We start from the raw sequence: 25705 nt of genomic DNA, 5'->3' as shown, positions 1-25705 counted from the left end.
ACGTTTCATCTTATTTGAGACGACAAATGAGCATTTTTATTGCACAATATATCTTATTGTGGTGAACATTTTGTCCCTTTTCATAGAAATGTGCTTGCTTATCTACTAGGATCGCATTACAAATGTAAATCAGTCAGGTGTGCGCAGGTGTGTATTTACATAGCCTCAGTGGTTACACATTAGACACACATACACAATCTAATTAGATCTGCATTTCGAAAAATAAACATCTGTCTTACATTCTATGATTGAGTAATTAGACTTATTTTTATGTTTGAATTTTAACCAAAAAAAGAAAAAAGTCAATTTTATGTAGTTCCACATAAAAACACTAGAGGTCAGCAACAGTTGCTTGTGTTGGCTGTACAGGGTTTGTTTACTTCTGGACAAAAGGTTCAAAGTCCGACAAACAGAAATGATAAAAATAATATACAAGTCTACTTTTTTTGTTTTTTATTCTTTAAACACACAAAATATGCAAACAAATCCATGTACAACTGACCATTTTCTTCATAAAATATTGTGTGTGCTTACAGATTTTCTCCACAGTAGACTGATCACAAAATATTCACAATATTACATACAATATTTACATTATGGGCAGAAAATTGAATGACAATATTTCAATTATTATTTTTTTCTAAATTTCTGTTTTGATGTTGAATTTTCTTATTTTGGGCTCTAATTTTTAAATACACAAAGAAAACACGATAAAATAGCTTTTTTATGTGCCGTCATCACACACAAATGTTAGTGCAGTAGAACAATAACAATTCTTTCAAAACCCCCCAAAAAAGTTAAAAACAGCTTAATTGTCATCGTGTGAGGCTGCCGGAACTATACAGAAGACATCTTTTAGCACGTTTGGGATCTCAGTGAGGTAAAAAAAAAAATTGAGGACACGGCGGCCTAGACAAGATGGACGCCGAGGTCAGACAAAGTCTCCTTTGAGTGCGTTTGACCTCCCTCGGGGCCAGCGAGTGCCGTCGATGATTAACTGGGATACCATTGTTGTGTGTTTTGTCGTGGCGCGGGCAGGCAGGAATTTGAGCCATGCTTCAGTGTCAACAAGCACAAAAGAACGTCACCCTACATTCGTATTATAGTTTAGAAACATTTAAAGACCGTGTCGAGATTTTTTTTTTTTTGCAGTCGAGCAAATCCCTGAAGAGTTGACAAAGAAGCTGCAGACGCTCAACATAACAGCGCTTTCTTTCTTTCTTTTGGGGGAAAGCGCGCGTGCGGGCCAGATGGGCAGCACAGGGACCCCTCTGACCATCACAAAAAAACGTCCCGGCGGGTTTTTGATGTCGGCGAGCAGAATACTAATCGTCGTCCTCGGTGTGCGGCGAGTGCAAAGTCCCCGTTTGGATCATGATTGGGGAAAAAAAAAGCGGAATATTTGTGGTGTCTAATTTCTGATTTTAAAATCATAGACATCTTGAAAACAGGAAAGAGTTGAAGGTCCGAATGGTACCGGCAGGAAAAACCCTGAAAAAATACATTCAATGAAAGCGTCCTCAGTTGTTTTTAAGACAGTCAATTATTCACAGCTGAGTAAACTCGTCTTCCGGAAAGGTCGGATTGTTGACAGGAATATAAATGTCACCGGGAACACCAGATGAATGAGGCGAGTCACGGCGCGTCATCATCTTCTAAACCGGTTGCACTCGCTCACGCAATCCCCAAAACACGCCCGGGCTGCATCGATATCGTCATTCGCTTTCCGTCACGAGCTGCCTACCTACCAGCGCCGTCCTCGCGCTCTTCATGTGTGTCCACTCCAGGTGTCCGCCAGTCCCAGATACTCCGGATTCTCCGCCGTGGGGGTGACAAATCCGTTGACTTGTCTCGGTACCGCTTCCGCCGGGCCGTCCGTCGCCCCGGCGACGGCTTTGGCCAGGAGGTCCAGGTAGTACGGGTTGTCGAAGGCGGGCGAGGTGGAGGGCACCAAGTACCTGGGGTTCTCCACGCTGTGGCCTGAAGTCAAGCCGTTGGGGAGGCGCCGCTCCACTTTGGAAAGTTTGCGAGGGAGGGTGTTGGGTCGCTGCGGCCTGGGCTCGGCCACTTCCTGGTTGACGTACTCTGAACAAAACAAAAGTTCACTCCATTTTCTACCGGTAGATGCTGTGCCGCAATTACACAGCGAAATTGGGCTGATACAGTAATTTTAAAGTCATTTATAAAGCGGAAAATCAGAAAATAAATGGATGTATATAGATGGAAGGATGGATAGATGGATAGCTAGCTATCTACCTATCTAGCAAGCAAGCTAGCTAGCTATCTACCTACCAACCTATCTAGCAATCTATCTATCTACCTATCTATCTATCTAGACATCCTCAAAACATTAAATGTCGTAAAAATTAACAAATAACAGGTGCACTTTAAATTTGGCGGGCAAAAAATGTTGATAAAAAGGCCTTTTTAATTAAGCAATTAATTGTGATTAATCAAAATTCTAAGATGAATCTGATTTAAGAATTTTAGCATACAAAAAAAAAAAAAAAACAGGCAAGGAGAGAGCCCGATTCAAATTAAAAGTGCAGCCCACCTGGCAAGACGTGGTTGTGATTATGGACGTGACTTCTCCTGGGCAGGGAGTGATGAAGTTGGGTCGGATGGAGGAAACCGTTGGGCCCGCCGTCCGTCTCGTCCAGCTCGCCCTGGCTCCCGTCGGTGGGATCCTTGCAGTAGCGGCCGGGGCTGGCCGGAGGCAGCGAGGGCTCGTCCGGCGGGGCCCCGTCCAGGAAGACCGAGTCGGACTGGCCGCCGGCAGAGGGTCTGCGCGCCAGGGTGGGGTAGATCGGGGTCCACGTGCCGTTGGAGGCGCCGCCCCCTGCTGCCAGGGCGGGGTACTGAGTGCGGCCCAATGTGCTGAGGGAGGAGTACATGCCGCGGGGGGCTGCCACGGGGGGCTCGGCGTCCAGGCCCTGATCTCCGCTCTGGAAATCATCACAGACAAGAGAGTCTTAACAGCAGGTTTCTGCCCCTAGACGGCATCAGCTGTTCATGTTGAACGTTGGCGAGTTTTGTTCAAAAAGCCACCAACTGACCCTGTACGACTGGTGCCGGGACGGCCCGTTTGACTGCGCCCCGTCTCCCGGTGTCCGGGGTTCGAGGTTGGGTTGAGGCACCAGGTACTTCTCGGCGTCCAGCAACTCCCTCATGTTGTTGCCGTCCTCCTCCAGAAGCATCCGGAAGAACTGGCTGTCCACTGGGCTGGACATGCTCATCTGCTCGTCGTTCTGCAAGACCAGACCAGAGTTCAAGTGAACTAAAACTAAGGGGAAAAAATAAAACTTAAAAAAAAAAAAAAATTCATTAACGAAATAAAATAAAAATGAAAATGCTTTTTTAAAAAAACGAAAACTAACTGAAACGATATTTTATGTTTACAAAACAAACTAAAACGAACTATAATGATAGCAAAAATCGTTTCAGTCTTTATTAGTAATTAATTTAATACATGAGCCTTAGGGGATGATTTTAAATGTAATTTTAAGTAGATTTATTTTGATATTAACCGGAATAAGGACGTTTGAAAGTGTGTCACACAGGAGTGACGTCATCTCGCAGCAGCCAATAGGAAAGCACCTTCAAATGATGTAACTCCCATGGTGGTTTTTAAATACAGTATTGCGCACAAGTAATACACGTTTAAAAAAAAAAAACTAACTAAAACTAAACTAAATAAATGCTTAGCATTTATTAAATAACTACAACTAATAAAAAAAATAACAGAACCACCCTGAAAACGAATTAAAACTAACTAAATGTAAAAAAAAGAAAAAAAAGAAAAAGAAAACTAGTACACGGGTTGTTATAGTTTCAGAATTTTCCATTTGAGTTTTGATTTTGTTTTGAGTTTTGTTTTTTAAATGTAATTAGTTTTAATTAGTTTTTAGGTGGTTCTGTTTGTTTTAGTGATTTAATAAATGCTTAGTTTGTTAGTTTCAGTATTAGTTTTAGTTTTTTTTATGTGTATTACTTGTGCGCAATATTTAAAAAACACGATGAGAAGCGACATCATCTGAAGGTGCTTTCCTATTGGCTGCTGCTATATGACGTCACTTCTGTGTGACACACTTTCAAATGTCCTTATTCCGGTTAATCTCAAAATAAATTACTAAAAATCGCATTTAAAATCACCCCCAAAGGCTCATGCATTCAATTAATTACCAAAGACTAAAACAAAGGACATTTTTGCTGTTTTCGTTACTTTTGTAAACATAAAATGTAGTTTCAGTTAGCTCTCGTCTTTTAAAGAAAGCATTTTCGTTTTTATTTATTTAACGAAATTGTTTTTTGAATTTTAGTTTTTTGACCTTTACTAGTACTGAAACTAATTAAAACTAAACTAAAACTAAGCATTTAAAAAAATAATAATAAAAAAATAACAGAACCACCCTGAAAACTAATTAAACTGAATAAAAATAAATAAATAAAAAAAAGAAAAGAAAAATTCCAAACGAAATAAAAACTAAGTCAAATGCAACTTCCCAAACGACAATAACTCTTGTTCCACACCTGAATGACGACATAGCGAGGCGGGTCCCTGGCCATGGCGGAGAAATCGTTCACCAGATCCTTGAATCTGGGTCGGCTGTCCGGGTCGATCATCCAACCTTGCGTCGGGAAAGACAAAAACGAGATGATTGGTCCGAACGCGGCGCAACACGGGGACACGTTCAAGACTTTTGGGAAGTTTTTGGGGTACGCACATTTGACCATGATCATGTAGACGTCGATGGTGCAAATGAGAGGTTGAGGGAGGCGCTCGCCGCCTTCCAGGACGTCCGGGATATCCCTGGCCGGGATCATGTCGTAGGGTTTGGCGCCGAACGTCATCAGCTCCCACACAGTCACTCCTGGCAGGGAAAAATAAATAAGTAATAGTTTTGGGGAATTGGGAAGCAGGATTTGGGGTTTCTACAGATACGCTTACATGTGTTGACGCTAGTATGGAAGACCAAAACTGCCAAAATTCAAAATAAATACATAAATAAATAAATAAAAGTCAAAATAAAAATAGATATAAAAAAAATATAAGTCGAAAATTATATCCAAATATAAATGGAAATAAAAGAGCAAAAAAATAAATAAATGAAATTATATACATATACACATACATACATACATTATATATATATATATATATATATATATATATATATATATATATATATATATATATATATAAAACTACATTTGTATTTAATTTTTGAATTATATTTTTTTCATATCAGTTTTAATTTTCACTTTATTTATTTATTTATTTACTTAGTCATTTATTTTTAATTTTGGCAGCTTTGGGCCATACTGCCAAGTTGAAATGTTATGTAGAAAAAAATAAAAATAAATACATGACTAAATAAATCAAGTAAAGTCATAAAGTCATAATAGTGTACAATGTGAGGATGGTGGGTCCGCCTTTAAAAAAACAAAACAAAACAAAACAATCACTATACAAATACAAAGTATGAAATAAACACGAATTACTGGTTAATAAACTGTAATTAGGGGAAAAAATGTTTTTATTACACAGTAATCCAAAATTAATATGAATGAGATTAGTCGATAAATCGATTGAATCGACTCTAAAACTATTCGACAGTAACGTAGGAATAACACTCACCATAACTCCAAACGTCACTTTGATGCGTGAACTTCCTGTGCAGGATCGACTCAAGCGCCATCCATTTAATTGGAACCTAAAACGATCAAAACGTCGGTGAATCGTTTCAATGGCAAACGGCTGATGCGACTTTACCTTCCCTCCGTCGGCGTGATATTCCGTCTCGTCGATGTCCAGCAAGCGCGCCAGGCCGAAGTCGGTGATCTTCACGTGGTTGGGGTTCTTGACCAGCACGTTGCGGGCGGCCAAATCCCTGTGCACCAGGCGCACCTCCTCCAGATAGTTCATCCCCTACGCGAGTCCAAATTCGCACATTGAAAATCAGGCGGAGTGGGAAATCCTAGCCATATTTTGCGGTCGAGCGGCTTCACCCACCTTGGCGATCTGGACGCACCAGTTGAGGAGGAACTGGGAGCCGATGCGGTCCTTGTTCTCGCGGACGTAGTCGAGGAGGCATCCGTACGGCATCAGCTGCGTGACCAGCTGCACCGTGGACGTCAGGCAGATGCCCAGCAGGCGGCACACGTAGGGGCTGGCCACGCCGGCCATCACGTACGCTTCCTGGAGAAGCGCAAACGGTGGACGCACGCACACTTATATTTTCGCAGATCTTTTATTCCCTATTTCACTCTTTGACTGCCGTGCGTTATTCAAAAAAACAACCGATTTCGAGCATTTGAACTCATCTTTCAAGGCAAATGGAATATTGTGTGCTATTACTACATAAACATGGTGGATACCACATGAAAGATGATGTTCCATTCTTTCATTAGAAAAAAAACTTTCTACCTTATTCCATTCTTTAGTAATCACTAGGGGTGTGAATTGCCTAGTACCTGACGATTCGATTCGTATCACGATTCACAGGTCACGATTCGATTCGATACCGATTAATCCCGATACGAATTTATAAATCGATTGTTGCGATTTTTTTCATTCAAATTTAGAAAATACTCATCAGTAAGCTTGTACAGTGTAAGATTTATATGAAAATGTATTATTTATTTATCTGAAATTTCAGTCTTATAGAGGTTGTAATCTGTTTCATGTTTGAACAGCATTAAAATAAAATATTAAGGCTTAATGTTCCGTTCATATAACATTCTTCCATGCTCAAGGTGTGAATCCTTTAAAAAAAAAAAAAAAAAAAAAAAAAAAATCGACTCTGCCGATTATTGAATCGATTCGAGAATCGCGCGATGAAGTATCGCGATATATCGCCGAATCGATTTTTTTTTAACACCCCTAGTAATCACCATTTGAAAACAGGTCATTTGAGTGACAATCAGGCGAAAAGTAGAAAAATGAGAAAACAGGCTTTAGATACATTTTCACATTTTACATTTGAGTGGTGCTGGATTTCACTTTGCTTCATCTTTCTTTCCTTTGATCTTTCCTCTGGTCTCCTGACCTTTTGAACTTCACGACTCTGGCAAGACTTTAGTATCCGGTTAAGGTGAAGGGTATGGATTTTTTTTTATTAGGTTTCAGGTGAATTAATTAGCACTAACTCACACACAAAAAAAAGAGAGATATTATGTGACATGTTGAATCAAGACTGCCAAATGAACAATACTGAGCTCGCAAATAAAAAAGGAAAAAAGAAATGTGAATTAGATTTAATGTGACAAAGGCTTTGATCATTCGTGTCATACTTGAAAATGTTCTATTTCATCATATTCGTCATGTTTCAATTAACAAATACTAGTTAATTATTATAATATTATTACTAATTATTATTATTTTATTTTTATTTATTTATTTTGTATTGATTTATTTAATTTATTTTTATTTTATATTTATTTTATTTATATTTCATTTATTATATATTATTACAATCATTAATAATTAATAGTTGATGTCAATTAACAAACATTTAATTATAATATCAACTAACATCAACTAACAATAATTATAATATCAATATTAATTATTATTTTATTTATATATTTATATGTATTTATTTTATATTTATTTTATTTATATTTCATTTTATTATATATTATTATAATAGTTAATAGTTGACGTCAACTAACAAATAATAGTTAATTAAAATAATATTATTATTATTTTACTTTTATTTTTTTCTTTATTTTATATTGATTTTATTTGTATTTCATTTTATTATATATTATTATAATAGTTAATATTTAATAGTTGACGTCAATTAACAAATAATAGGTAATTATTATGATTATGATTATTATTATTATGATTATTATTATTATGATTATTATTATCATCATTATTATTATATTGTATTGTATTGTATATTTTTTTTTCACTTCAATTTTTATTTCCTTTTTGGACAACATTGTTGTATATAAAATACAAATAAACTTGAAACATTAACAGGGGAAGCCTTTTACTAAACAATTCACTGTCTACTTCTCATGTTGATCATTATTTATTTTTATTTTATTTTATTTCATTGTATTATATATTATTATTATTATTATTATTATATAAATTATTATAATATTATTAGAATAGTTAAGTAATAGTTGACGTCAATTTTAATTTATTTTTTAATTTAATTAATTTAATTTAATTTAATTTTAATGCACCTCACGTCCAAGGGGAGGGGTGAGTTGGGGCGGGGAGCCATCAGAGGGGATGGACTGCAGTGCCTGGCAGCGCTGTGGTCCCCCCCATTTGTGTCCCTGCCCCACCACTTTGTCCCTCCATTCCCTTTTTTAATGCACCACACATATACATATTCATTTTTTGGGGGGGGATACGGGTGTGTCGGAGTAGGGGAAATTTTTTCCCTCTGCTCCGACTCACCTGCTCCCAATTTTAATGCACCACATGCACACACTTGTATATACACTGGGTGGGGCCACATTCACGGTGTAAGGGTAGAGCTCGCCAGTCGGCGAGCTGGCGGACTCAGTAACAGGGTTAGGTGTCACTTGTACTCTGGCGTGACGACCGGGGCCTCTCCCCACCGGGCTCGGTGTTCTGGTGTCCCGCCTTCTCCCCTGGTGCTTCCTCCTCTGCTTCCCCCCTCCCGCCGCTGTGCAAATCTCGCGCGGCTGGAGGTGGGGTGGGCACATCTTCCCTCTCTGCGCTGCTGCCCGGTGCCGGTTTCCGGGGGGGGGGTGGGGGGTTCTCGCGGGGGGCCGGGTTCGCGGGGGGGGGGGGGGTGGCGGCCGTCGGGGGGGGGGCGGCTTGTTTGGGGGGGGGGTGGAGGTATGGGTGGGTGGGGGGTTGGGTGCTGGGGGTCGGGGTGTGTTCGGGGGTTTGGGGGTCGGGGGTGGTGGGGCCTGGGTCGTGGTGGATGGCGGGTTTGGGTGGGGTGCGGGGGGGTCGTGGGGGGATGGGGGCTGGGGACCGGTGGGGCGCTGTGGGGGCCCGCTGGGCCTCGTTCTGCGGCCTTGGGCTCGGGGGTGTGGGCCGGGGCTGGGGCGGGGGTGTTCCGGGTGTCTGGGTCGGCTCGCCGACCGGTGTCCGCTCGGGTGGCTTGGGGGTGGCCTTGTTGCTGCCGCGGCCTGGGGATTCCGGGGGGGGGGGGGGGGGGGTGCTCGCTTTGCTGGACCGCGGTTGACGGCTTCTTTCTTTGGTGGTGGTCCTTATGCATGCCAGATCCGTCGCACCAGCATCTACTGAAACTCAACAGAAGTACCCTCTCCCTCCCACAGCCCCTTGAATCAGTTGGTGCTGGTGTCTGTGGTTCTCACTTTGCTTTATCTATCCTTCCCTCCTTCCTCTCTTTAGTTTTTCCTCTGGTCACTTCAGATCTTAATTTATTAGAAGTATGAGGTTTCTGGGGTTGGCATAAGACTCCGGTTTTGCAACCACGCAGGAGGGGTCTTGTTGGTGCTGGACTTCACTTTGATGGATTGGATGTACTGGCTTCTATTGATCTCACTCTGCCTTATCGATCCTTCCCTCCTTCCTCTCTTTAGTTTTTCCTCTGGGCTCTTGAGATCTCGCTAAATTTGCTGGAATTTAGAGGCTTCCGGGGTTGGCGTAAGACTTTGATTTTGTAATCATGGGGAAGGCAGGAAGTGTTTGGTCGGTGCTGGATGTCACTTTGATTTACCTTTCTTTTCTCTTTATTTCTTTTTTTTTCTGACCTTTTCTCTGGTCTCCTGACCATTTAAATCTCACGACTCTGGCAAGATTCTGAAGTACCTGGTTAAGGCGAAGGGTAATGGGATATTTATAAGGTTTTAGGTGAATGAATGAGTATAAATTTATACGTATTTGCACGCACGCACACGCACGCACGCAAACGCACGCAAACGCACACACGCAAACGCACGCACGCACGCAAACGCACGCACGCAAACGCACGCAAACGCACGCACACATACACACACAAAAAAAATAAAAAATAAAAAAATAAAAAAAATAAATAAAAAGAAAAGAGCAATGATGACAAGACGTTGAATCGGTAAGACTACCGAATGAACAATTCTGAGCTCTTTTAAAAAAAAAAAAAAAAAAAAAAAAAAAAAAAAAGGTTGACGTCAATTAATGTTTATGGCGGCGTACACAGTGATTTTAGTAATCGTTATTCGACGTTTTTGGCGGTCAAAAGAAATCAAACAGTCAAAGACTCACATCGAGGATCTCTTTGTTGGCTTTGGGCGAGGTGTTCTCCCGTAAGACCTTGATGGCCACCGGTATCTTCACGTTCTCCCCGTCAGGAGTCCACACTCCCTGTAAACAAAACGTTGATTAAGTGAGGGCTTGTTTGTCAACGGGGAAAAGTTGTCAGACCTTGTAAACGGTCCCAAAGGCTCCGGCGCCAAGCACGCGGAGCTTTTTCAACTCCGTCTCCTTCAGGATGCGCATCTGCGCCTGATTGGGCGAGGCCCCGCTGGGTGTCAAAGGTTCCACCAGCTGCCAAAGGGAAAATATGTTGGTTTCTGGGCACTTTCCTGAGAGTGTTGGGCCTCCCGCTGGTGCCGCCCACCTCGTGCTCCTGCAGGATCCTCCTCAGGGTCTCCTTCTTCTTCAGCTTCTTCTGTCGCCTCAGGTAGAAGACGAGCAGGGCCAGGAGGATGAAGAAGAGCACCACGCCGCCCACGGCCGCTGCGATGGTTGTGCCCGGTCTGCATCGAGAAAGGAAAAAAAAAAAAAAAGAAAAGATGATTAGAGGTGCAACATTAATCATAATTGACAACTAATTGATCATGACAATCTATTTTTGATGATTAATTGGTCTACATTGAGAAAAAAAAATCTGAATTATGACGATTAGTGAAAACTAATCGATAATCACAATATCTAATTACTGTTGATAATCGATTAATCGGTCTAAAGAGAAATAAAATGTGATTACAAGACAATTCATAATCACAATAGATCATTATTTTTGATAATCGTCAACACCAAGAAAAAAAATACGATTAGAGGTGCAATGAATAATTGTCAATTCATTAATAATCACATTAATGATCGTTATTTTTGATAATCACCGACATGAAGAAAAACTATGATTAGCGGTGCAAAGATTGATTGACAACTAAAATCACGTTAATCATTATTTTTGATAATTGATTATTTGGGCTATATTAAATGAAAATTATTAGAGGTGCAATGAATAATTGACAACTAATCAATAATCACATTAATTGCTAATTATTGTCATAATCGGTCTACATCAAGAAAAAAATTATGAGGTGAGATTTATTGATTAATTGACAACTAATCAATCACATTAATCAATAATTAGTTTTGATAATGACTTGGTCTACATCGAGAAAAAAAAATGATTGGGTGCAGCATTTCGTTGACAACTAATTAATAATCACATTACTCGATAATTACTTTTAATAATCGATTATGAAAAAAAAAAAAAGATTATTATTTACACAAAACGACAAAGAATGGCAGCCATTTTATAAAGACGGCAAGAAAGATGATAGAATTCAAGTGGGAAAATGTCCCATCATGTGGCAGTCCGCTTGGAAGTGATCTTACCCTGTCTTTGGATGGATCGGGCAGCCTCTCTCATCCATCTGAGTGCAGCTGACGGAGAGAAGAAACAACCGGGTCGTCAGTGTCAACAAAGTGCGTTTACAATAGCATGTTTATGCGTATTTGTGTGTTTATATGTCCTCTCACGAGAGCGTGCAGTTGGTGTTGCAGGGCAGACAATGCCCCGTGGCGTTGCTGTATTTCCACACCGTCTGCTGGTCCTCCTTCACGCCGCTGGGGCAGTGCTCCACGCACGACTCGCCGTCCTGGAAGTTCTGGCACTCGCTGCACTGGTCCGGACCCTGGGGAAACGCCCAGTCGTCATTATTATCGTATGTGTTTACGGTATTGCCAATTATATAGGGAATCCGTTTGCTTGCACATCTCACCTGGCCGTGACACGTGGCGGAGCCGTTGAGAGGTCGACACTCGGCGTGACAGGCCACGCACGAGAACCCGTCGATGAATTCACGGACAGCCCTGCAACACGATTAGCATCATTGTTATAAATATAATTAATAGTGTTCCCTTGTATATCACAGGTTCATCTTTAGCGGCCTCACTGTTTCACTGATTTTTTACAGCGTGTTTTTTGGTTTGTTTATTTTTATTTATTTATTTTTTAGTCTTTGCGCCGCCATATCTCTCGAACCCAACGTCTGACCGGGGACATACCGGGCATCCGCAAATTCGTCTCGACAAGACCTTTCCAACGGTGTCAGTCCCGTCGCTCCACGATATTTTATTCCGGAAATAGAAAATATATACTGTGCTGAATGAAAAGTAAATTACAAAAAAAAAAAAATAATCAATAAAAACAGACTTTTAATAGGGAAAAAATGACTGTAAATGCAAAAAAAAAACAACCACAAATGATTGATAAAGCATTCATAAAAAAAATTAAAAATCACACAAAAAAATAAATAAATAAATAAAAATATATATATATATATACTATGCTGTATAAGTAAATTCAAAATAAAACATATTTTCAATGAAAAAAAAAAATGACTGTAAATGAAAAAACCCCCCCACGAATGATTAATGATAAAGCATTCATAATAAACTAAAAATCATACCAAAATGAAAAAGCATAATAAATGAAAAAATATATACTGTGATGAATATAATTAAAAAAAACAACAACATACTTTTAATGGAAAAAAATTACTGTAAATGGAAGAAAAAAAACAAACGAATGAAAAAGCAATCATAATAAACTAAACGAAAAAAAAAAAATATATATATATATATACTGTGCTGAATAAGAAGTAAATAAAAAATAAAACATACTTTTAATGGAAAAAAATGAATGTAAATGAAAAAAGAACATATACGATGAATGAAAAGGAATTTATAACAAAGTAAAAATAATACCACAACGAAAAAAACATATATAATAAATGAAAAAAATATACAAAACAGGATTTTTTTTTTTATAATGCTGATTTCCATTAAGCAGTCAAGAATATATATATATATATATATATATATATATATATATATAAATAATTTTTATTTTTTTTTTCTTGAGAAACAAAAATGTATTTTCAAAAGATGCTGTTGCTTCACCCTTGATGGAGGTCACACTGCTCAACACACTGGGTGCCACGCCGGAAAGTCTTGCAGGCCACGCACTGGCTGGGCCCCGGGCCCCAACAGCCGCCCTCACACAGTGGGTGACAAACGCGCCCCTGCGCCTCTGAAGGAAAAAAAAATTATAATAATAAAAAATTGTTTTCTCACATTCCGACAGATTTCGACCAAAAACTTTTGTTTTTGTTTTTTTGGTTTCCCCCACCGCAGACTTGGGGGTCCCGGTTGCGGCTGACGATGTAGTGGGGCCCCTGGGTGGGATGGAGGAGGCTGCCCCAGGGCAACCAGTTGGTGTAGCACAGCTGCGAGTTGTTGTGCAACAGAATCAAACCGCCGCTGATGCTGCGCAGTGAACGCAGCCCCAGTGACTGGATGCGCAGGTTCTGGACGGCCAGGGAAAAAACACCCCTGAGAAAAAAAAACAAAAAACAAAAAACAAAAAAAAAAACAGCTCAACTGTCATGTTTCATGATCATTTTCCAAAACAATATGGAAGAAGACGCGGCTGGCGATTTGTTTCCACGTGCTGCCCGTGACCTAGTTTTGAACACGTTGTGCTTGTCCTTGTCCTCACTGACTGTTACTTTTTGTTCCGGCTGCCGCCTGTTGCCAGTTAACGCAGCTGGCAGGGCTAATAATTAGCCGCCAGAAGCAGGAAACGCAAACGCAGACTGAGGGAGGAGAAAAAAAAAACAAAAAACAGTTTGCTATTCATTAACCTTTCCATTATTTTGCTCCTTTTAATTTGAAAAGTTTTTTTTGTTCTTGCAAGGCACTTAACGATTAACTGACACCTAATTAATCAATAATTATTTGTGATAATTCGTTTATTTTTTACTTTTTTTTTTTTTTTAATGAGAAAAAAAAATGAAATGGAAGTTTACTGTTCACAGGAACTGAAAATTATTTTCTTACATTTGTGAAAGACCTGACTTATGCACTTTTTATTTTCCTATGAATTACAAAAATAGTATTTTCTCCTCATGTCATTTTATTTATTTATTTTATTTTTTTTATTACGTCCTTGTCATTTAAGAATTGATGTTCCATCATTATAAATGAACCGACACTGCACTGAATTGAATGAAGAGGAAAATAAATAAATAATCGAAATGGAAATTGTTTCTTACTTGTAGAGCCTCCTCCCTCGGATCACCTTCAGGTTCTCAAACACGGACAGGTCGCTCCAGCCTTCTGGCCAGGCATCGATGTACAAATAACCTGAAGAGATCATCCCCATCATGAGAATATCTGCTGTATTAATTCAGAAAAGAAAAAAAAACAGCCACCGGTTCTCTACCTGTAATCTCCTCCAGGTTCTTGAAGGCCCTGAGCTGCTGGAGGGTCAGGCCCGACGTGTTGGTCGCGGGGTCCCTAAAACGGCAGACATCAGCAACCAGGCAACTTGGTCGCCTTCTTTCCAAACGCAACCTACCAAAGGAAGCTCTGCGGGAGGAAGGCCAGACTTCCAAAAATCTTCTTACAAGCGCTGAACTGTTCCACGTTGGAAGAGGTTACCGTGGCGACCGCCTGGCTGTCGGCGACGCCGAGGTTGTCCATACCCGGTCCGTAACACACTGTCCATTTTCAAACCATTACAAAACGTTTCTTGAATTTGAGTCCGAAAAAGACGCACCTTTGGGGCAGTCGCCCTCGCACTTGTCGCATTTCTGTGTCTCGTCCCCGTCCGGGTTGGAGACGATGACTTCCTGGTTGGCTTTGGGGCAAACCAACGTGCAGGCGACGTCCATGGCCAGGTAATTGTCTGTAAGTAAAAAAAAAATAAAAACTGTTCGCAAGGCGAGGTATCGTCGTCGACAAACGTCGGCGTCTCACATGGGCACATCTTGACGCAGGTGGCGCCAAAGTTGAATTTTTTGTCCGGGTTGGTTTTGGTCTGGAAGGTGACCGGGTCGTAGATGGTGGGCGGGGGGCAATTGTCCTTGCACACGCCACTGTCGTTGAAGTGGCGGCAGGCCTGCCGGGGGGGAAAAGAGGTGCCGTCACGAGCCGGTATTTGTGCTATCCCGTCATTCAACCGATGAATCGAATAAATCGGACAGATTTCCATTTTGCATTAAAGCGCGCTAAAATGTAAACAATGCTACATTTTAGCGTTACAACTAACAATTATTTCAGTAATCGATTGAGCTGTCAGTTTTTCCCCTGATTAATCTGATATACTTTTATTTTACAATAAAGTGCATTAAAATATTTAAAAAATCTGAATAATTATTGTTGAGGCGCTGAAATCAGAGTATTTAGACATTTTTAAGTTGAATAATGGTTCCAAACAATTGCTCAATTATTAAAATCGTTAATTATTTTGATAATTGATTATTTGTCGATTAATTGATTAAATTGATATCTCTGTATTTTAGGGCTGCAACAAATGATTATGTGATTAATGTATTAATCTGTTGATTATTGTTCAATGAATCAGAAAAAACAACAACTTGGATTTCCATCTTTTTTTTATATTAAAAAAAAAAACTAAACAAAACAGAATATTATTTGAAAACGATTGTACAGAAAATAAATAATTAGAAATCAGTTATTCGTTTTGCATTTGGACAAGTTTAGGGTAAAAAATGGCACCAAACAATTACTCAATTATTGAAAGCATTGTCAATTAATAAAATAATTGATTACGTGTTGATTACTGGATTAATTTTGACAGTTCTGTATTTTAGGGCGGCAACTAATGATTGCTTCACTAATTGGATTAAAATTAATCTGATTTATAAAAAAAATAAAAAATTCATCCCATTTTCAAAAACAAGACATTATTTCAAATCGACGGTGCACAAACATAATTCTGGTAATGCTACTACTACTAGTAGTAGTAGTAGTAGTAGTAGTAGTTAATTACATTGTAATTTTCACAGAATTTACCCATCAATTTCCTTCTTAAGCATTCAGCTATTAGCATTGAGCTTTCAGCATTCCCACGCAATTTCTTCAAAAATTGCACTAAAATCTAGTTTAATTATGTTTTAGTTACTGCTTTTTGTCTGTAACGTGAGGAAAACCGGAAAAAAAATGTTGATCAGTCAATTGGATTTTGACAGCTTGTATATTTTAGGGCGGCAGCCGTCAACTAATGATTACTTCAGTAACTGGATTAAACTTAATCGGATTAAAAAGCAGCTTTTAAATTTCCATTCCTTTTTTCAACAACAGGACATTATTTCAAATCGACGGTGCACAAACATAATTGTGGGAATGCTACTACTACATTCTACTAGTAAGTAATTACTAGCAGTAAGAGTTAATTACCTTACCTAATTTTTCACATGATTTACCCATCAATTCCTTCTTAAGCATTCAGCTATTAGCATTCAGCTTTCAGCATTCCTGCGCAATTTCTTTAGAAATTGCACTTAGTCTAGTTTAATTAAGCTTCAGTTACCGCTTTTTGCCTGCAACGTGAGGAAAACAGGAAAAAATCAATTTGATAATCAATTGTCCATCCATCCATCCATTTTCTTAACCGCTTGCTCCTCACAAGGGTCATGAGGGGTGCTGGAGCCTATCCCAGCTGGCTTCGGGCAGTAGGCGGGGTACACCCTGAACTGGCTGCCAGCCAATTGCAGCAGTTGTTGATGAATCAATTAATAATTGCGCCTCTGATAAAACTAACAAACTAAACTACAAATGAACAAACCTGCTTGAAAAACTAAATCAAACAAACTGAATTTCACAAACTAAACTATCATGAAAAATGCAAAGGTGCAATCTTACCAGACAGTCTGAGTCTTTGGGTCCGGTGCATCCGGCGGCGCACTGCATGTGACAGCAGTCGTTGGGCAGAGGGCCCTTGCACCGCTGGCATCCTGATGCGCAACGGATACGCGTCACTGTGAAAAAAAAAACCAAAAAAACATTTCAGTGACGACATGTTGGTGATGAAAATGACTTGAATGTGAGTGAAGGTAAAACCCACAGGTTTGACAATCCTGCGCGGTTTCTCCCCAACAACTGTTCTTGCAACTCAAGGAGCAACTTGGACCTGCATCGGGTACCGAATATTTAAAAAAAATCAAGCAAGCCATTACATGAAGGTGCTGAATGCAGTGTTCCCTCGTTTATCGCCGGTTCATCTTTCGTGGTTTTGCGGATTTTGTGGTTAATTTTATTTTTTTGGTCTTTGCGCGGCCGTATAATTCGAACCCTACGTCCGACCGGGGACATACGAGCATCCGCGGATTCGTCTCGACGAGATCTTCCCAACCGTGTCTGTCCCGTCGCTCCACGACATTTGCATTCCGAAGATAGAAAATATATACTGTGCTGTATAACTAGTAAATAAAAAAAAAACATACTTTTAGTGGGAAAAAATGAATGTAAATGAAAAAACATATGATGAATGAAAAAGCATTTATAATAGAATATAAATATACCAAAACGGAAAAACAAAATGGAAAAAAATATATATACTAGGGGTGTTAAAAAAAATCGATTCAGCAATATATCGCGATATTACATCGCGCAATTCTCGAATCGATTCAATAGGCGTCCGAATCGATTTTTAAATATAAATTTTTGATGGAAAAATATTCACTAAAACGTCTTAGGGTTCACACCTTAAGCATGGACGAATGTTATGTTAATGGACATTAAGCCTTAAAATTTTATTTCAATGCTGTTCAAACATGAAACAGATTACAACCTGTATAAGACTGAAGTTTCAGATAATACATTTTCATACAAATCTTACACTGTACAAGTTTACTGATTAGTATTTTCTAAATTTAAATTAAAAAAATCGCGACAATTGACTTATAGATTCGTATCGGGATTAATCGGTATCGAATCGAATTGTGACCTATGAATCGTGATACGAATCGAATCGTCGGGTACTAGGCAATTCACACCCCTACTGTGCTGTATATAATTTAAAAAAAACAACAACATACTTTTAATGGAAAAAGTGAATGTAAATGAAAAAGAGCACGATAAATGAAAAAGCATTTATAATTAAAAAAAAACAAAAAAAACATACAAACAAAAATATATATATACCGTAATTAACGGGATTTATTTTTTTTTTAATTTAAATTAACACGGGTAGTTTTTGGAACGTGACACCCGCGATAAACGAGGGAAAACTGTATTCCACTGCACTGCTCACAGTTGGACGCCCGGGACTGCAGTCGGTGCGGCCCGGCGTGGACGTTCTGCTCGTCCAAGGTGTCCCTCCACACGATGTTCTGGGGGTCCGGGAAGCACAGCTGGGGGTTTCCCCAAATATAGACCCCGCCCAAAAGGATCTCTACGGAGGATGTGAATCATCACAGCAGGAGGAGTTGATGAAATGACGTGAACATTCCACCCCCATTCGTCAAAACGAGCGAGATCCAGCTCAAGTTTTCCGACCTGTTAAGCTGCGAAGACGAAGTGTCCTGAGTCCGCCTGGGGCGGCCCCCCCGGTGTTATCCTGCACCACCAGGGCGTAGCTTGAATTGTACAGCTGGCTGCCTCGGATAATGCGGAGGTTGTCCAGGGGGACGAGGCTCACCGAGACGTGAGCCACCAGCACGTAGCCTTGCACCTCCACAATCCCCTGCAGAAAACGAGAACATCAAATGTGGAGTTCCTCAAGGTTCTGTTCTAAGCCCCCGTTGGTTCAAAAAAATCAAACGCTGACAGCGATGTCAGACTTATTGAATGCCTCCTCTCGAGTCTAAAAGTGGGTTATAAAAGAAAGCACCTGTAGGAAGGAGAGGTCCGGGTCCCCGTGAAGGTGCGTGATCTCCAGGTTGCCGTGGACCACCTGGCAGCCGCTGTAAAGCAGCCCCAAGGTCTCGTAGTGATTTTCCAAGCTGGAGGGCAGGGCCAGCTTCATGTCCGTGCCGAGGCACACTGCAACACATTGGGGGGTGGGGTTGGGAGTTATCAAGCGCTTTCTTATGTGAGCATTGAAACCGATTAGTCGATTAATCGGTTGTTAAGAATTGTGTGGATTGAGGAACTGATTAAGGATTGCACTGCACTCTAGTTTTTCTTACGATCAGAGGTTCAACGATAAACTCGATTAAATGACAATCAATTATCAAATTGATCCATAATTATATTTGATAATCGTTTTCGTGTTTTTTTTTTAATATAAAATGTCCAAATGTTACTAATTTCAGCTCCACAACAGTACATAATATTCAATTTATGTAGTTTGTCAAGTTGAAATAATGTTCTGTTTTGAAAAACAAAAAGGATGGAAATAAAGTTGTTGTTTTTTTTTTTTACCCAATTCGTCAATTAATCATAAAGCTAACAGATTAATCGATTACTGAAATAATTGTTAGTTGTAGCACTAAAATAGGGGTGTCAAAATTAATCGATAAATAGGGCTGCTCGATTATGGAAAAAATAATCACGATTATTTTGGCAATAATTGAAATCATGATTATTCAAACATTTATTTTTCAGTACAAAATGAGAAAATATTTACACATTTAAAAATATTAAGACCAATTTTTTTAATATTTTATATTTATTCATTTATGTTGCCAAAAACTAGGATAATCATTTATTTTTTGGACAAAACTAAATGTTTAAACATAAAAAACGAACAAAAAATATTAAGACAACTAAAAATCTTTGAAACACTATAATTAACAATATTTATTAAATTAGTTACTTTAAAAAAAAATAAAAAGGTGCAAATGTATAAATTTAATCAACTCAAAAATAAGTACAGTATTAATCTGTTTTTACAATTATGCTGATTTTGTAATTGTGGAGTGAAATAATTCAAATTGCAATTGAATTTCGATTAATTGCACAGCCCTATCGACAAGTAATGAATTCTCAAATTTATCGCTAATTATTTTTGATCATCGTTCAGATATCTTTTTTTTTTTTTTAATTCATTTAAAACTGTCAAAATGCTCAGAATTTCAGCTCCTCAACAGCGAATATTCTCCGATTTCTGTATTTCAAATGATTGTTTGTGCACTGTTGACAAAAGGGATTGAAATTTATGGGGGTTTTTTTAATCCGATTCATCGATGCCGCATTAGAGCGCTCCGTTGGCAGCTGTGAGTGCACACACGTCACAGTGAGAAAGGGACATATTTCTTTTCATTTTACATGGATTTAATCATGATTTAATTAGAATGTACTGCGTATAAAAATAGAGATAGAAGAGATTCCCCACAGTGGGTGAGTAGTTTGGGGGGGGTCATCCAACATGATGACCCACAGTGGGGGCTCAAACATGCACACATAGCTCCCATGCTTTAGCAATCGGTCATACAGCGGATAGCCCCGCCTCCTCTTCTTCTTGAGGTTATAAATGACTTCCTCTGGCACGCTGCCGACGGCCCCTCGACAGTCCACGAGCTTTTCCAGTAGTAGTAGTACCCCCCCACCACCACCCCACCCCCCGCTCCCCCACTTGTACTATCGCCGGCAACTCGCTTTACAGCAAATGGCGCAACGCAAGCTTGCCAAAAATACACGGCCGGCCGTCACGGCTCGTGTCGGGTGTCAATTCTGACTGAGGCCTTCGCTGCTTGAGCGCTGACATCATCGCAAATCGTTTCGCTCGTCAAATGGACAAATGAAGAGTCACAATTAGACACAGAAAATGATCCCGTTTTACAAAATTGCCACCGCAAACAGCAGCTCAGACAATGGTGCTTTTTAGTTATTTTATTGCTACGATTAGGGTTGAAACGATGAAATGATTGAGTAACTTGAATAACTCAATTAGAAAGTTTCAGCCTCAAAGCTTTGCTTCATTTTATTTAGCTCATCAGTTAGCAGCCAGCCAGCCGCTAACCTTGTGCTCACAACAGCCCCAACTGGCGTCACTCACCGGACCAGCCTCCACCTTTTAAAACCACACACATTCAAAGACACAGATGCATCTTGAGAAATCCTTTTTTTTTTTTTGTTCTCCTTCAAATCAAATTTTAAAAAACAAATTAAATCGACCTGAACGCTTGTGAATCGAAATTCAAATCGATTCAAGGTAAATTAGACAATACAGTTTCATTTACTAAATTTAAAAACAAAAGACCTTGAAAAATTTAACGAGTACACCGTAAATGGAGGTGGAGGCCGCACCTTTTAGCGTGGCAGCGCGCCAGTCAATGCAGCAGTAACGCGGTTGCGTGTTGTTTACTAATGACGTGTTGTTTACTAGCATGTGCACTCAATGGACAAGTCTACAAAGATCATCAAGATGTTCTTTGAAAGCTGCTCCCTGAACACATTTCTCCAACCATGACGTGGGGGGGGGACGGATGAGTGTTGCTCAACAGACAAGCTGAACAGGATCTGAACAAGTCTGACGCTACGCTACATATGCGTCGTCCTCACGCACTCACTCACGCACGCACGCACGCCGCTGTCATCGTGTTGCGATTAGCATCGCAAACGCGGCAAACACATTTACTGCCGCCGCAGCTGCGCTTGGCTTCAAAATGGACCGATTGTATCAAAGGCTCGGACAAAGTGACGAATGTTGGAGAAATGAATCTGGAAGTGGATGAATGCTAGGAGTAAATAAATTCAGCAGTTAAATAGACTACACACTCACTACATACCCCCCCAAATCAAGGATTAGGGCCAGTGAAGAGAAAAAAAAAAAGAAAATGTTGGCAGGATTCCGACTTTATTCTCAGCATTCTGACTCTCACTTTATTCTCAGAATTTTGACTTTAAAGTGAGAATTCTGACTTTAATCTCGGAATCCTGACCTCAATCTCATAATTCTGACTTTAACGTGAGAATTATGACTTTAATCTCAGAATCCTGATTTTAATCTCAGAATGCTGAATTGACTTTAATCTCAGAAATCTGACTTTAATCTCAAAATCCTGACTTTAAACTCAGAATTCTTACTTTAAAATGAGAATTCTGACTATTCTCACAATTCTGACTTTCTGACTCCCCCGCAATTCATAGCTCGTCACAAAGTCAGAATTCTCACTTTCTGAGATTAAAGTCAGAATTCTGAGATTAAAGTGACAAAGTGAGAATTCTGACTTTAAAGTCAGAGCATAAAGTGAGACTCCTGCAGTGCCCACCCTTATTTTCTGTTCACTGGCCCTAATCCTCTTTTCTACCTTTTGCATATGCCTATAAATTGAATTTGAGTCGTTTGGAAGTTCCCGCCATGGTTACTAATGTCAACCCCCCCACCCCTCCTCAGCTGCAGAGTGAGTTAGATCCCAAACACGAACGTCTAGACTGGTGAATCACAACTGGCCGGCTGATCCTGAACCTGTGTTCAGTTTCAGCTCAGCTAATCCACTTGCTTGCGCGTCGGTCTCAGTGACACCGAACCTACCGAAGCCGCGCAGACGCCGTTCAGGTGACACTTGCGCAATCCGAGGAGTTCCAATACGACAGCTAGAAAGTGCACTGTGTCAACTTTTGTTTTTTTTTGTTTTTTGGGGGGGGGCTGTAAAGAATTCATGCCATTTGCATTCATTTCAATGGGGAATGATAACTTAAGTGTGTTGTGCTTCATATTGATTGACAGCAAGGCACAGAAAGTGCACCGACCTGTTCCCGCCAACAATGGGGACTTATTTACCTGCGACAAGCGGCTGTGTCACGTTGTGTGCCGTAATGGTCCTCGTAGGCGCTGCCAAGTGGTTACATGATTATTACTACTCGCAAACTTTCAAGGGCACGTCCCGGATGAATCCATCCGTGCTAGTGTGTTTTATTGGCCACTTTTCAAAACAGTGCTTTCAGTCATATTGATCTTTATGTGTTGATCTCAAAACAAAAAATGTATGCGTCCATTGGCTTAGTTGACCGTGCAACGGGACACTTCATTAGGTACACCGACACACTCAAATGCACTGGAAATCCTGTCCTTGTAATGACAATAAATCAAGATGAAAGCCCATGGCTTCAATTTATACATTATTTGTACATTTCTGAATAAAACAGAACACTGGCTGAGGTATTTATTCATATTCAGCCAAAAAAGATATCTATACTGTATACAGTAGTGCTTGATCAAAATACAGAATATATTTCCATAGTTAACTCGTGTTTAATTGCACGTTATATCTGTTCTGAATGTACAATAATATATATTTTTCAAGTTTTCTTACTATTGTTAATTAACATAAAAGTGGACAAATATGGCTATTGGTTACCAAATATATAGACATAATTTAGTTCATTGATACAGTAATTTTACAGAATTATAAAGTTACAGTTAACATATATGTTTAAAAAGGAGTCAGACATTGAGTCATATTTGTGTTGAGGTAATTTTCTGCCACTTGGTGGCATTAGTGTTTCATGTTGGATATTGGTGACATCCTATTAAATTATTTTACTTGACCTACAATTATATTAAAAAAAATCAATGTTGAATCTTGTGATACAAGTTTTTTTTGCATATTATTGAAATGAATTATTAGTTCATGTCTAGATGGTGCTAAATAATATGCACAAGAAGGTGATACTTGAAATCACAATCGTTTACAAAACAAGAACGTCTTTACATAGAAAGAAAATCTGACAAAATTCTTTGAAACATAATTTTGTAATTTCCTTTTAGGCTTAGCAAAATGTATCAAATTAGTTACCTTAGAATAAAAAAAAAAGGTGTACGGGGGCTGATAAGTTTTTTGGGGTTTGGTTTACAATTATGACAATTTATAATCGTATTCTAATGACAGAACTCGTAATTGATCATTCTTCTTCATCTCATACTGACTGTAGGTAGTCCTTTTACATAGTGCCCCCTAGTGTTCAGACTGAGACGTTGGGTGTTAAAATGTCAGTAATGACACATTTTTACCATAAAAGTGTTATATTTGAGTGAGACTTGAAGAAACTTGTCTCTTTCTGAACAACATAAGATTTAAAAAAAATATCATTTCAACACAGTTGCACTTGCAAAACGTATCATATATTATCTGCGTACATGTTCTTGGTCAAAGTTCCAAATTCAAAAATTGCCAAGCTGTTTGCAACTGTTACCAACATTTAGAATGTCACAAAGTGTCAGCAGGTTGCAACAGAGACTGGAAGAGTCACTGACAGGCAAAAAATAAAAATAAAAATAGTGAATTTTCCCCATCCAGAAACCTGATAGCGAACATCGAGTTGTGCAAAAACTTAACCAGTCGGACGTGTGCATTCAAAAGCGTGCGAAGGTTTGTTTCTCCTCACACTGGGGCATGCACTCACTCAAATCTCTCACACGACTTGGGCAGCCTGCAGTGAGCCAGCCAGCAGGCAGACAGACAAGTGGCTCTCTAATCAGACAATGTACTCCTGTTTTGGGTAGCGCTGGTGAATAATTGACATGGCAATGATCCTCGGGTGCACAATGCACTTCTTGTTGTTGTTATTGTTGTTTACATGCGCGGCTAACTGGCTAACTAGCCGCTTGACTGACTGACTGACTGACTGCACACGACACAAGTTGCAAAGCAGGTTCTCATATTTGTTACCTGACTTTTTTCTTTTCTTTTCTTTTTTAACTACTCCTCGCGCGGTTTGTGCGTACATGGAAAGTAGAAGCACTTTTTTGGGGGAAGTTGTACGTTGAGTTTTGTAGGGGAGCAACAGGTGTGATTCCCAGCTCGTTAAGTCACCTCAAAAAGCTGTTAAATGTCACATTTAGACTTCTTCAACTCTTTCAAAAGCGTTCGAATTTAGTGAGGTTCTATTCCGGTGGGCTAAACGGCGGCTGAATGTGTGTTTTAGTGCTTCGAAGTCACCCACCTTCCCTGGCCAGCGAGCCCGAGCCTCGGAGCAGCACGGCCCCGAGCAAGAGCAAACTTCTCACCGCCTCCATCTGCCAGACTTCCCCTCCCACTACTACTCGGGCCGAACTAGTCCATACTCGCGACGTCCGTCCGGACACTATTGCCGTCCTCTTGTCCACGTTTGAGGCAGTTCGCCACGGTTGGGTTGGATGCTTCGTGATTTGTCGCCCCTCACAAAAAAATAAAATAAGTCTCAGCGTTGCTCTGTGGAATGTCGTGCCTGTTGGTAGAGCGTGTCTGCGCGCGCACCACCACGCAGGCGGCGCGCTCCCGTGAAGGCCCGAGGAGGGGAGTGGCCGAGACAACCCAACTTCTTATGATGGTGTTCCCTCGCTACTTCGCGGTGTGGTGGTTTGCGGGTTTTCAAACTTTGATCTGATGTTTGTTGCAATGCTGTGAATGCTAAATGCAGAGTTTCAATTAATAATAAATAAATAAATAAACAAATAAATAAATGAATAAATAAATAAAAATAAAATTCCACCCATCCAATTTTAAATAATCTACATACAAAATACTAAAACATGCCGTCTCCGAGTCACTGTAAATGCCCCGAGAACAAATCCAGAAAAACTAAGAAAAGAGCGCTTGAAATCTGTTTTAAAAATACGAAATAAATCTGGAGTATCCACTAAAATTTTTCAATTTTTCCTCTTGTCCCACTCTAACCCTAGTACCTACGAACTAAATTGAATCTCAAAATTTTATTTAAATGTCATTTTTTTTGTTTCATTGCGGTCTCTTGTGACTGTGGGAACATATGCTTTAAATAACATATTTC

The 25705-nt window shown here is 39.7% G+C and overlaps 1 protein-coding gene across 1 annotated transcript; it reads right to left on the bottom strand.

Moving 5' to 3' along the window:
- Window positions 1–438: 438 nt before the first annotated feature.
- erbb2 (erb-b2 receptor tyrosine kinase 2) lies at window positions 439–25217 on the bottom strand. Its single transcript, XM_077503754.1, has 27 exons — window positions 24881–25217; window positions 18882–19033; window positions 18548–18734; window positions 18303–18443; window positions 17115–17180; window positions 16913–17028; window positions 15005–15146; window positions 14805–14933; window positions 14604–14745; window positions 14469–14542; window positions 14299–14389; window positions 13374–13576; window positions 13145–13274; window positions 11962–12052; window positions 11720–11874; window positions 11576–11623; window positions 10566–10704; window positions 10370–10492; window positions 10211–10309; window positions 6014–6199; window positions 5774–5929; window positions 5639–5714; window positions 4725–4871; window positions 4531–4628; window positions 3057–3248; window positions 2555–2945; window positions 439–2085 (listed from the first exon to the last, which is right to left on the bottom strand). Exons 1-27 carry the CDS (start codon window positions 24951–24953, stop codon window positions 1769–1771), a joined length of 3864 nt encoding a protein of 1287 aa, XP_077359880.1. The 5' UTR covers window positions 24954–25217; the 3' UTR covers window positions 439–1768.
- Between the last annotated feature and the right edge of the window lie 488 nt (window positions 25218–25705).

The sequence above is a fragment of the Festucalex cinctus genome, chromosome 17 (assembly GCF_051991245.1).
Source record: "Festucalex cinctus isolate MCC-2025b chromosome 17, RoL_Fcin_1.0, whole genome shotgun sequence".
Lineage (NCBI taxonomy): Eukaryota > Metazoa > Chordata > Actinopteri > Syngnathiformes > Syngnathidae > Festucalex > Festucalex cinctus.
Note: the sequence above shows the minus strand (reverse complement) of the source record. Positions and strands in the feature narration are given on the sequence as shown.

Bases quoted from the DNA above. Each gene is read 5' to 3' on its own strand.
- erbb2 (XM_077503754.1), bottom strand. From the start codon at position 24,953: ATGGAGGCGGTGAGAAGTTTGCTCTTGCTCGGGGCCGTGCTGCTCCGA. The intron at 19,034-24,880 runs GTGGGTGACTTC...AATGTGTTGCAG, and splicing joins GGGCTCGCTGGCCAGGGAAG to TGTGCCTCGGCACGGACATG. The intron at 14,746-14,804 runs GTGCGTCTTTTT...GAAAATGGACAG, and splicing joins CGAGGGCGACTGCCCCAAAG to TGTGTTACGGACCGGGTATG.